This window comes from Castor canadensis, chromosome 10 (assembly GCF_047511655.1).
Source record: "Castor canadensis chromosome 10, mCasCan1.hap1v2, whole genome shotgun sequence".
In the NCBI taxonomy this organism is placed as follows: domain Eukaryota; kingdom Metazoa; phylum Chordata; class Mammalia; order Rodentia; family Castoridae; genus Castor; species Castor canadensis.
The window spans coordinates 9992311-10004750 of NC_133395.1; the positions used below are offsets into that span (position 1 = coordinate 9992311).

At 34.3% G+C, this 12440-nt stretch overlaps 1 protein-coding gene across 3 annotated transcripts in view; it reads left to right on the plus strand.

Moving 5' to 3' along the window:
- The window catches only part of Fgf14 (fibroblast growth factor 14), a 638567-nt gene that overhangs the window by 612643 nt on the left and 13484 nt on the right, over positions 1–12440 (plus strand). For all 3 annotated transcript variants that reach the window (XM_020175278.2, XM_020175279.2, XM_074043031.1), the window contains exon 4: positions 9709–9907. In XM_020175278.2, coding sequence (XP_020030867.1) covers positions 9709–9907 — 199 coding nt within the window. The remainder of the gene's footprint in view (positions 1–9708; positions 9908–12440) is intronic.

Here is a 12440-nt window from a genome sequence, read left to right on the forward strand (position 1 = left end):
AGATTTATTTTGCATGCTCATATATTCTCTGATTACTTTTTTAAAAAATTCTTTTGAGAATAAACTTTTTCTCTCTACATTTTTGCTCACTTCAATAATACTTATTTCTTCACAGAAATGTGTCACCTCTGTCAGTGTGATCCCCATCTATATTTTTCCATATATAGGAATAGATGTAGCTAATAGTCAACAATGTAACACATATAGCTTCTGCTTAACTGAATAAGTAATTCAGGTGAATTTATAATTGTATCAGTTATCAAGTGCCTTCATGATAACATATAACAAACAACCACAAAACTTGACATATGACGTTTACATTGCCGAAGCATCGAAAGTCAAGTGGGCCTGGCTAAGTTGTCTCTAGTTCTTGGCAGGAATTGGTCACATGTATGGGAATTGGCTAGTTTAATTGGAGCCACTTGACTCTGCTTCATAGGTCTCTCTGCTTCAGCCAAGCCATTCCCTCATTCTCCCATGGTAGTGGAGCAGGCACAAGAGAGAGGAGCAGACAATGCCCACTGAACAAGTGCTTGTGGAGTTTCCACTTTCTCCATCTTAGCTTGTAATGAGAGGACACTAGTTGCCATTAGTTTGGGACAATGGGATGAAGAAATGGGACCAATTTTATAACCACTCATATATTTAAAAATCATTTCGATGGAATAACAAAATGAGAAGAGTTAAGTAGTTATATTTATCTTGGTGAAAATAAAAACACTTGAACAATTTACTTAACTTCTCTAAATCTCAATTTCTTCATTTCTGAAGTGGAGATAATAATAAGTGTACTAATCCCATACAGTTATAAGGAGTGCTAAATTATTTGGTTGTGTAAACTGCAATAATGGCTGATATAAAGTTATACACAATTAAAGTGTTAACATAGTTACTAATTAGTAATGTTGGAGCAGTCACTCTTGAATACTGACAAATGTGTGAAAATGATATATAGTTGCCTCAATACTTTCTTAAGCACATTTAATTTGTGATTTTTTTTGCTAATATTTATAGCACTAGAGCATCTGTTCATATTATAAAATTATAATTTGGGGAATTTATACATGTCTATATTCCAGAGAAACAGATTTAACATTATAGTTCCAGTTGGAACATATTTTTATTTATGAATTTAAAACTTCTCACTTATAGATGAGCTATAAATACTTCAGATTTTTGTGTCCATTTTCTTGCTTTTGTAAATTTTGTATTAACTCTAAGAAATGGATAGAAAACTAATGCATCAGGCTAATTTAATTGGAATTTCTCAAACTGTAATGATCACTTGTTCCTTTGTTCTGTATGGTAGTGAGAACATGTGGCCGTGCTTCCCACACTTGACTGGTCATCAGATCACTCAGGATCTTGTGAAAATGCAGATGATTATTCTAGAGGTTAGATCTGCAATACTACTGGACCCAGAAGACCACATTTTAAACATATAACATATACATTTATAATCCTTATGTGTATTTAAATATTATAGATGTAGTTATATTTTACATATTTTAAATATGTAATATATATTTATATTATAGCATTTATATTGCATAAATTAGATATTAAATCAAATCAATTATTTATTTATTTTTAGTCATTAAAATAAATATATCATACAATATATAAAATAGAAAACCAAAAGAAAAATACAATATTTAGTAAATAATTAGTATATTTAATGATGCATTCATCTCTAAATGTTAAGTAACATCTTTACTAACGAAAGCTTTCATTTGTCATTTTGTTTCCTTGGAAACAACTTGAATAAAAGCATTGGCCCTATAAATATAATTATTTATGGAGCCTGCTTTGTTGCCGAGAACATACTTAAACTCACTGGGTCCTGTTATCAAATCAAAGCTGTCTCTCAGACACATGAGGAATTACGTGTTTAAATTACATACACAATTTGTTTAAGGTACACACAAAATTTACTATTTTTCTCCTCTGCAATATTAAGCACATTCCAATATTATAAATTTTTCATTATATAGAACTCCAAATCAATATTAAGCACATTCCAATATTATAAATTTTTCATTATATAGAACTCCAAATAATAAAATATATTAGTCAACTTAATTCTCCATTTTTGAGAATAAACTATAAATATTTTCTATTTCAAACTCCATGACACTAAAATCTTTATAACTTATCCACTTTCTCTATCTTAGCTTGTAGTGAGAGGATGCTGAAGATTACATACTAGCTGCATTTCTTTTGAAAGAACCCAGTGGTATCACAACAGTTATCATTAAAAGTCATAATTCCTTTGTAAAAGGGGAGGAGATGAAGGAGATTGAGATAAATCTCTGCTGACCTCATGTTAACCTTCAGTAAACCACATCTCCAAAAAGTAGAAGAGAATTCATCTTAAATATATCATTAGGATTCCCATCTAGACTGTGTCTAACTTGAAACCTGTTAAGAATAAAAAACAACTTTGTTGCTGATAACAACTAACATTTGACTTGGAATTTTTGACTCAATGTAGCTTATAAATATATAGTATACAATTTAATTTATAGATTACAAATTATTTCTCACTTCGATTTGTTACTACTTCCTCAGTGATTTGTTACTACTTCCTAAGTAAGAACTTAGAACTTGGGCTTCCTCCTTCAGTTTAATCCTTAAGAGAACACTACTGGGTCATCATTGAGAAAGGGATGGGTGTTTTGATGACTGTGGAAAATATTAATAGCTAGTATTTATCTTGTATTAATTATGTGCTATTTTCTACTATATATTATAATTTCTCAATTCTCTCTTTTTAATCTATTTTAGAATTGCCATATAGTCTAAGAAATGTTGTAAAATTGTCAGAATGTCCCTCTTTTAATTTTCCTTTTGAAATGGTGGGGGTGGACAAACCTGGAGGTATTAACAAAACTTAATTTTCACTTATTCTTAGATCACATGATCTAAGATACTAGTCAGATGGCATTTGTGGGCTATTAAGTACTACTATTGGAAGCCAGGGTCACAGGAGAACATACAGACTTTTCCAAGGCTCAAACTGTATGAAAATTCTTATTAAAATCTTATGTGTTTGTGCCAGGCACCACTGGCTCATGCCTGTAATCTTAGCTACTCAGGAGGCAGAGAGCAGGAGGATCTTGGTTCCAAGTCAGCCCTGGCAAATAGTTGATGAGACCCTATCTAGAAAAAAATTCATCAAAAGAAAAAAGGGTTGGTGGAGTAGCTCAAGCAGTAGGAACACCTGCCTAGTAAGCATAAGGCCCTGAGTTCAAACCCTAGTCCTGCCAAAAATTCAAAACAAAGCAATGTTTTATGTTTGCATACATGAAAATACGTGTAATGTAAGTTTAATATTGGGAACATTTACCTTCTTGGGAATTTAATGTTGTATTAATAACTCTTCCCTTAATTACTTAAGTGGAAAAATCCTCAAATTTTACCTTAAATGAGGGTTGGCAAACTTCCTTGGCAAAAGATTATCTCCAGGAAGGTATTTAGGAAAGGGAAGATTTCCCAGATAGAAGAGGAGAACACTGTACTTCGTTTTCCAAGCCCACTGTGACCTTCCAGGAATTCAGAAAAATGACAAAATGAATTTTGAAGTTATTCTGGGATAAGGCACACAAGGTAGCAGGGCAGCAGAAATGTATTTAGTGTAGGAAGACAAAGCAGGGTACAAGGAAAGAAAAAGAATAAGCTAGCAGCACCTTCTGATAATCAGAAGTGTGGAGAAGAGGGCTTCAGCAGTTGTGTTCATTTCTGGGAATTTATGTCCTCTAACTGTTCATCAGGATGTATGGTCACCTGGCAACTTCCCAATTATCCTGTTTGATATTATTTTAAAAACATTTTTATTAGTGAGTGATAGTTACACAGGGAGTTTTGTTGTGACATTTCCATATATATATATATACTATATATATATAGTATACCTGTTAGGTTCATCCCTGCATTATTCTCCCTCTTCTTCCAATCTTCTTAAATGACTTTGACAGGTTTCAGTGTTTCTTATTTATGTATAGACAGTACTTCAACCATATTCACCTCCTTTACCCTCTTCATTTATCTTCCCCTACTTGCTATCGCCCTCCCCTTCACATCACCTGTTTTATATTCCTGTCCTTCACTGGGGTCTGTTCATTTTTCAGTGATGTTTTACCTTGGTATTTTAACTGTAAATATAGGGTACTTTAATCAGTCAAATGCCTTCTGTTACTCTTCCTTACCCTTTCTCTCTACCCTCTACTGTCACTCAAGCCTGGAGACAAAGAGTCTGGGTCAGCCCTACAACCAAGGAGTCTTTTGACATTTAGGGCCATTGTAGCTCATTTAACATCTAAAAGAAAGGAAAGGATCATGGAAAGAATGGAGTCTGTGCAATCTTGAGTCCTTGATTCAGTTTCTTGCTGTTCTATTGATTTTTCAGCCTTATTTTCTGATTCTGTCTCAGTTCTCGAACCTGGCTTAATTTTTGAAATATTTCCTAATTTTCCTGTCACTTTAGCCTAGCCATCCTGCCTCAGAACCATATAGAACATTCTTTAGGGTTTGTGGGCGATAGGATCTCTGTCTCAGCTGTTCATCTCTGAATCTTGTAGCATGAATGCAGTCACTGCAAACAATATGTGACCTTGTAGAGGGTGCCTGTCTTTCAGTAAGATATATTTACAAAAACAGGTAGGTGTGAGCTGGTTTTGGCTTGAGGGCCACAGTTACCCTGACTACTAGGTTAGATTCTCAAGGTCACTTTCTGTGATGAGGTTGTGGTTCTGCCAAATCATCTGGATTCATGGCTAATGCATTCCATATGAGTTCTGGAACATGGGTCCTATCTTCCCTGCATTCTCTCTTTTTATTCTGAACCCAGAAGTCTATCTTTGTACATGCAAATGGCCCATCAGGGTGTTTTCCTAAACAAAGACATTTCCCAGAGAAGAGGAATTCTGCTGCTACTGTTAAGATAATAAGTACACCACAGATGGTGCTTTCATTTCAACAACCACCACAACATAAAAGGGGATATGAAATTTCTGTTTTAATTGTGATGGGTTTTTTTTCCTATTCTATGGTTTGATGATTTAGTTTGGCATTGGTGCAAATTAATACTTAAGCTTCTGCTGGAATTCAGCTGTTGGTTTTATTGTTGAGGTGGTGGGTAGTTCTAAATATAGGCAAGCAAGAGGAGAAGGCACATCAAATTCTTTATCTATTGCATTTTGGCAGTTTCGAAGAGTTTATATTTAAGCCTAAATTTAAATAAGCCTTCTTGTATTATCACTGCCAGCTTTAAAGAGGTTTGCTGTCACAATCACTGTATTAGTCAATCGTATAAATAAAAGGTGTACATTAGAGCTGCACTGTTGAGCAACCTAGGGTCCCTTCTTTTCTTCTTTCTTTTCTCACCACTCTCTATTGGAGGTCTCACATTTCAGGCTCACAGGATTCATTTCAGCCCTTTGGCCCACTCAATATTAAGGTAAAAAATCTAAGAAATAGTTGCAACTGTTAAAAGGAGATTTTGTGTAGAAACCTGTATTTCTCACTTCCTTTGAAAAATCAGATCTACTAAAGACCCATGGATTTGTATTTTCGCATGAGACAGTTGCTTCTTTACCATGGTTTCCACCACTCTCTGTCTTCCCAGCACAGAGCCTGAATAGGGAGCCATTTATTCTCATCATGATTGTGCCAGCTTGCTTCACTCCTGTATCTGCCTGGTCATTACAGGCCTTTGTAGTTGTGGCTCCAGTTGTACACATGAGCTCTGAGGAGCTCATCAATTACAATTATTTCAAGTTCTACCTATTGCACTTTTTCAATTCTATCTGTCTCCCTACAAAAGCTCAGATACAAAACTATGGTAGTTTTTACTGTCAAAAGCATTTTTCTTTATTTTGGTCAATGTCACTTTTATAGGTCCTTTGCAAGGAAATACCTTTGAGACATTTGTTAAAAGGGAAAGGAAATATTTTCTCTCTTAAATAATATTTTTTAGCATGTTGTCTTTCTCCTTTTATTCTGCCTACCAGAAATTTCAGAAGTCAATACTGTGTCATAATTCTGGTAATATTTTTTCCTTTCTTTGTATTCTATTTATTATATTAATTCTATTAAAGTAAACACACATATACATATTCTATAAACAACTTTGTAGTCCATTTTGCAAGATTGGGAATCATACACCAGAATTTTTACTTGTTAAATCCATCTTCCACATTGACAACAGATTTGTATTTATAAAATACTAATCAGGCCATATTGTCACTCCCCTGCTTATCCAGAGTTCCACATGTCTTCCTCTCAATTTCAAAAGATCTAATTAGATCCTTCATTGCATTTCTTCTACCTACCTTTCCATTCCTGTCATTCTCTACTTCTGCCCCACAATGTCTGTATCTCATCATAAACCAATAATAATTCTCCAGTGCACCATGGCATTTCCCATCTCTTGTCTTTCATAATACCATTTATTCCACCTATAACACATCTAATATTTTAAATGTAACAAATATTACAATATTTAAATGAAAACAATGCCTAATTTTATTTTTTTGGTATATTTGATGGTGAGCCCAACATTTGGTGTAAAACTTGCTTATTGACTAAGGATTTAGTTGATTTTTGATTGGCTGAAATCTTCATAGAATTGAAATAACTGATGGTAGGAGTATTTTTTACTATAAATAATGGAGAATCTATTTCAGAATAATTATTGAATGCTTTTTGTATGTCCTGCTCTTCTAACATGTTTTAATTCACTCAATCTTTCCAACTACCTTTTTATCCTATAATTTTTATCCTCATTTTAGAGAACTGAAACTTGTAGAGATTAAGCAATTTCTGTAAAGACACACAGCTAGTAATGAATGGGACCTTGGCTGCATTTTGGAGGTCTGGCTCCACAAATGGTGTTCATCTGCTCCATTGCCTTCCATTTTTATTTTGAAAGTATATTTATCACTTATGACAACAAATAAATTGGTAACTAACCCCAACTTTCTTTAGTTCTATCAGTTCTCCTGAGATTGCTGGTGATATTTGGAACTCCAATCTTTGAGGAATAAAGTTTTTGAAAAATCTTGAGATAATGTATTAGACAATAGCATCTTTGAAAGTAGCATATATTTATGTCCATGCACATTAACTATGTAGCCAGGAATAAAGATGTCCAAAAATGTACCACCTGTCTTCACTATTACTGTGAAGGTAGTGGTTCTCAGTTATGGAAAATAAAAGAATCACCTATTTGTGAAGTCTCAGATGTAGCTCAAAAAAGGGCTATGTAATTGACTTAAAATTTTAAGATACATCTCAAAGATGTACTTTAGATGTTCTTAAGGCAGCCACTAAAAATAAATTACTTCTTCCACATCAAGACTCTCCTCTTTCACATTCAACTGAGTCCATTCAGAGTGGAGACAGCACATTCCCAACTGGCTGATTGTGTTGTGAGCTGCCTATACCATATTTGTACCTCATGACAATGGTGATCGGATAAGAATGGAATTAGATGACCCTATGCATCCACATAGAGCTGGAGGTCCTAGTATGCATAAATAAAAGATGGGAACCAGTAATTCCCTCACTAATGTGAGCCAGGCTATAGACAGAGCTCTGATATCTCCAAAGGCAAGTGCCAGCAACCCTGACCTCCAATGAGTGACCTACTAGGCCAACTCCTCCCATCCCACTTCTAGCTGGTTTTGAAATAGACTCTAACTAATAGATAGTATGCTTGAATGCCTTGATTGGCCTCAACAAAAAGACAAGTGACATACCAAAGTTTAATCTATTAGTCCTAAAAGGTATAGTTTCAAACAATATGATATTATTTTTAATCTCTTGGAGATGAGACAGATTTATAGAATTTCATTTTGTTTTCCTGACCACTAAATGTGTGAAAATACACTATTTTGTCATCTTTCCTGTGAGGCACGGCTTGGACATAGATTCAGTGATGTTATCACTTATAAGAGAAAGAACTAATAGGAGGCTAAATAGAGAGATGGAATCTAGTGGAAGACCAAGACATTCATTTGGGTGAGATATTATTCAAACTTGAAGCAGCTTTGTGTTTAAGAAATGAATATCTATGCAAAGCCTTTTGTGAAGGGCTAGCTTTGTCTGTTGGCTACTTTAATGTCATTATATTGATCACTGTATCGGTCATTTGCCATTTACAAAATCCATTTCCCCTTGGAAAACTCTTAAGTGAATTAGCTAAAGTTATGGAGCATGCTGAATAGGTTGTATCCTGGAGAAGACAGCATTTGCTGATTCATATCTATCAGAAATATAGAAAGAAATTTTCTACATGCAATTATGGCACACTCCTTATTAGAATTAGCATAATTCAACTTTTAAAGACATTTTTAGCTCCCAAATGATGTCTTTTTCTAATGTGTATTGAAGATATAGTGTTTTAAAAGAAAAGAAAACTGACTTTCTGCAATAGTAAATTCTATTCAAGTGAAATGAAAATCTTGTGTATATTTTGAGTGCAGTGATATTTTTAAAAAGCTCAATAACCATTAAGTTCTATTTTACATCTGTGTTTCATATATTTACAGAATAGCACAGTGTTGACACTAACTAAAACAGCTAGGAAAACTAGCTAAGTGTCTTCTATAGTCTGTAACTAGGAAGACTGAATTTTAAAGTCTATCAGAAATGCATATGGGGGCAGGTATGGTGGTTTGTGCCTATAATCCCAGATATCTTAGACTGAGACAGAAGCATCAGTCTAAGGCCAGCCTAGGCAAAAACATGAAACTCTATTTGAAAAATAAACTAAACCAAAGTGCTGAGGAGCGTGGCATAAGTGGTAGAGGCCCTGAGTTCTAACCCCAGTACTGTCAAAACAACCACCACAACAAAAACCACATGTGTGCATTTTTATGAATATGCATGTCATCATAGTCACCATTATTCATTTCAAAATGAGAATTTTTACAAATATATAAAATAATCTGTGAATATTTGTGATATTAATGATAATTCTACATAGTAAACTTTGTGTTACCAACCAATGCACATCACGGCATAGAGCCTAACAGTATTTAATACACTAGTTTCTTTCTAAAAGTGAGGACAACTTTTGATGTTCACCTTCAAGAATTCCAACAGGGCTCCAAGCCAGGAAATTAGGTAATTATTTTCAGCTCCTGTCACTATGACCATCTAACATGACACCTGGTCTCAGCTGGTCATACAGTCGGCTTAGTCAGCCCTTTGGCTAGCTTGCATGCCAGCTAATTGTTTTCATTTCTAGCTGAGGTTAGTTTGTTTCTTTGTAGGAAAAATGTAATACTCTATAATACCAGTGATCCCAATAATAATGGCAAGTAGCAGAGGATCACATGATTGTCCCTGTGGAAATATGTAGAATAGATCACAAAATGAAAACAGTTTCATTTACTTTCTTGTGATTATATGACACTACCTTAATGCTTCTTGTCTGATTATACTGTGATTGAATTTAAGTGAAAGTCTTCTATGTTTGTTGAAGACATCTATACTTTTGTATATATATAAATGCGGATATACCAGATTCTTCTTAACCATTTTGTATTGAGAAGAATTTATGGACAATTATTGTGTCCAGGAAGAGGGATATCTTGGTTTCATCCCCTGATACTTTTATCACGTTGGAAGAATTTCTGGAAGACAAATAGAAACACTGAAAATCCAATTCATACCCTTAACTTTCTTCTCTTCTCTTAATAGGAACTTTTTACCCCTGAATGCAAGTTTAAAGAGTCTGTCTTTGAAAACTATTATGTAATCTACTCATCCATGCTGTATAGACAACAGGAATCTGGTAGAGCCTGGTTTTTGGGATTAAATAAGGAAGGGCAAGCTATGAAGGGAAACAGAGTAAAGAAAACCAAACCAGCAGCTCATTTTCTACCGAAGCCATTGGAAGGTGAGTGTTATGTGTGCTTTGTGCATTATCCTTATCTGACTTATTTCATATTCTGTTTCCACATTGATAAGTCTGCCATGGCTACAAGGAACCTTCCTTAAAGTGATAGAAATGCCTTTTCTCTTGATTGGAAGTGTGTTTATACAGTTGTCTACTTAAGTTGTTCATTTTAGCTTTGTTGGGCTACAGGTGTAGGTCAGTGGCTGAGTATGTTCTTAGCATGTGCAGGACCCTGGATTTTTAATCCCTACCACCAAGGAATAAGAACAGTAGATTTGTACCCTTTATTCTAATGTCACAAATCCTTGTTGCCCCCAAACACTCTAATCTCTAAGTAATTTTGGCCAATTAATAGAAAAAAATGAAGTCTGTAATGATATTACAAATATGTGATGATAACTGTATTAGAAAATACAAGCTTTGCATATGGAATCAAAAGTATTTTCTCATTTTGATGTTATCTGGGTAAAATGACCTGTGAATTATTATAATTATTGAAAATAAAGTGATAATAACTTGACCCTTGAAGAACTAGTTGATGTTACATACCTTCTTATAAACTGCATAAATTATTTTTTACTAAGCTATTTTTCTTTAAATAAAATAATTTATTTGCACTCATCTGTAAAAAAAAGAAAGCTTTCCCATTTGCTTTGATTAGATCCCACGGCTCAGACTACAACATTTTGTCAATTAATTAGAAACATTTGTACCTTGCACATTAGTGATCCTGCCAGAAAGGTCATTTACTTTTATCTGTGTAACATTTGTTTAAGAACTACAAAAAAATTATGTTGAGGGTGTTTGAAAGTGTTTTCTAAGGGAACAAATGAGAAAGTGAAGAAAGAACAAGACTCTGAGTTCAGAGTCCCTCAGGTCAACAAAAACAGCTTCCCGGGCTAAAAGAACCAAGGGCCTACCAGGAACTTATATAGGTGCAGGCAGTGGTTACTTATATGGTCACAGAAAAACCAAGCTGGGAGGGAGTAGGTGATCCACAATGGATGTCTTACATTAGTCTCAAGACTACACTATTTTTTTTTTAAGTGGGGACTCCAAAGAGATTTTTTTAATGTGGTTATGATGATTAATATTTACCTTATTAGAAACTTAAACCTGTAAGATGGTTTTGTGGCTTTTAATTTCTAGTTTGAAATTTGTGATAATTATTGGTTTTTTGAAAGCTCCTTATATCTACATTTAAAATAATTTAATTCCTTTTTCTTCAACCTGACTGTTTTCAATGAGACAAATTCAGTAGTTTTACAACACTATTGACAGAGATTCTCCTTGATTAAATTTAGACTCTGTAGCCCTCTACCTTGGTATCTGTTATGTCTGGTCTGCATTGTCCAGGTGTAGAAAGAACATTGCTATGCCAGAATCTCCCACCCTTAGAATCTGAACACCCCTGATATCCTATCAAGTCATTATCTCCCACCATTGATATCTCTGAACTGCTTATCAGAATTCTCATCCTTGATGTTTCCTTTCAGGTCTATTTTCACCCACTAACCTCAATCTTGCCCCTGGGCTGGGAGTCCCCACCAGGTTGTGCTGTATTCAGAATGGAGCCTGGTTTTATACTGAGGTCTACTCTATTGCAGTCATTTTTTAAAAAATAAAACCTGCTTCTACTACTTTAAAAAATGTTTTCTATCCAGATAATTTTGTTTGCTCTTTCAGAGATGGTCAAATATACAAGATCTGAAAAAATACTTTAAGAAACCTTAGTCAGTGCAGTTTGCATTTTCTTTTATATTTCTACAAGAAAGTCTTAGCCATCAAGACAAAATGCATTGATCTTGTAAGGCAAATTTCCTATATAGGAATGGGATAACATGAAATTTTGAACAGTCAATGCATCATTATCTCTGAATATATAAATAAAGTTTTAGTTTGTCTAAAATTGGAAAAGCCATACTTGCTTGATTAATGTTACCTTCATAATCTCAATGATGTTAGCTTCCCATCACCATTAAATTCATCTCTCAAATGATTCACTGAAGCCCAAACAATTCGCTACCAGGAAAAATTATTCCAAAGTCTGAAATAAGAGTGAATGATTCTCATTCTGTGGAAGCTCAGAAAGCAAATGAGACTAGAAAGAACATAGATGTTTCTCTATTCCTTCCAAAGAATACATCCACGGTATGAGCTTATTGCTTCCAGGGAATGGTGATGCAATTCCATCATGCTTGCAAATATTCGAATGCAAATTAAAAATTAATAAAAAGCAGCTCATACTAACTCTACAAAGACCTTGGTGCATTTTCCACCTTGCTTTGTCTCTTTTCACTAATTGTACATTTTGAATATAGACGAGAATTGTGTAAATCTCTAAGACCTCTTATATGCATGAATGTAATGAAAACAACATGGGCTCTTATGGCACTTAACTGTGGTAAAATTTGAAGGCCAGTTATTTTATACATCCGATAGGCAATAGCTGCGATTCTAATGGTGTGGTATAATATATCGTGTGGTATTTCAATCTTATGTTGAACTGTTGTGTGTGCGTTTTGTGTATGTA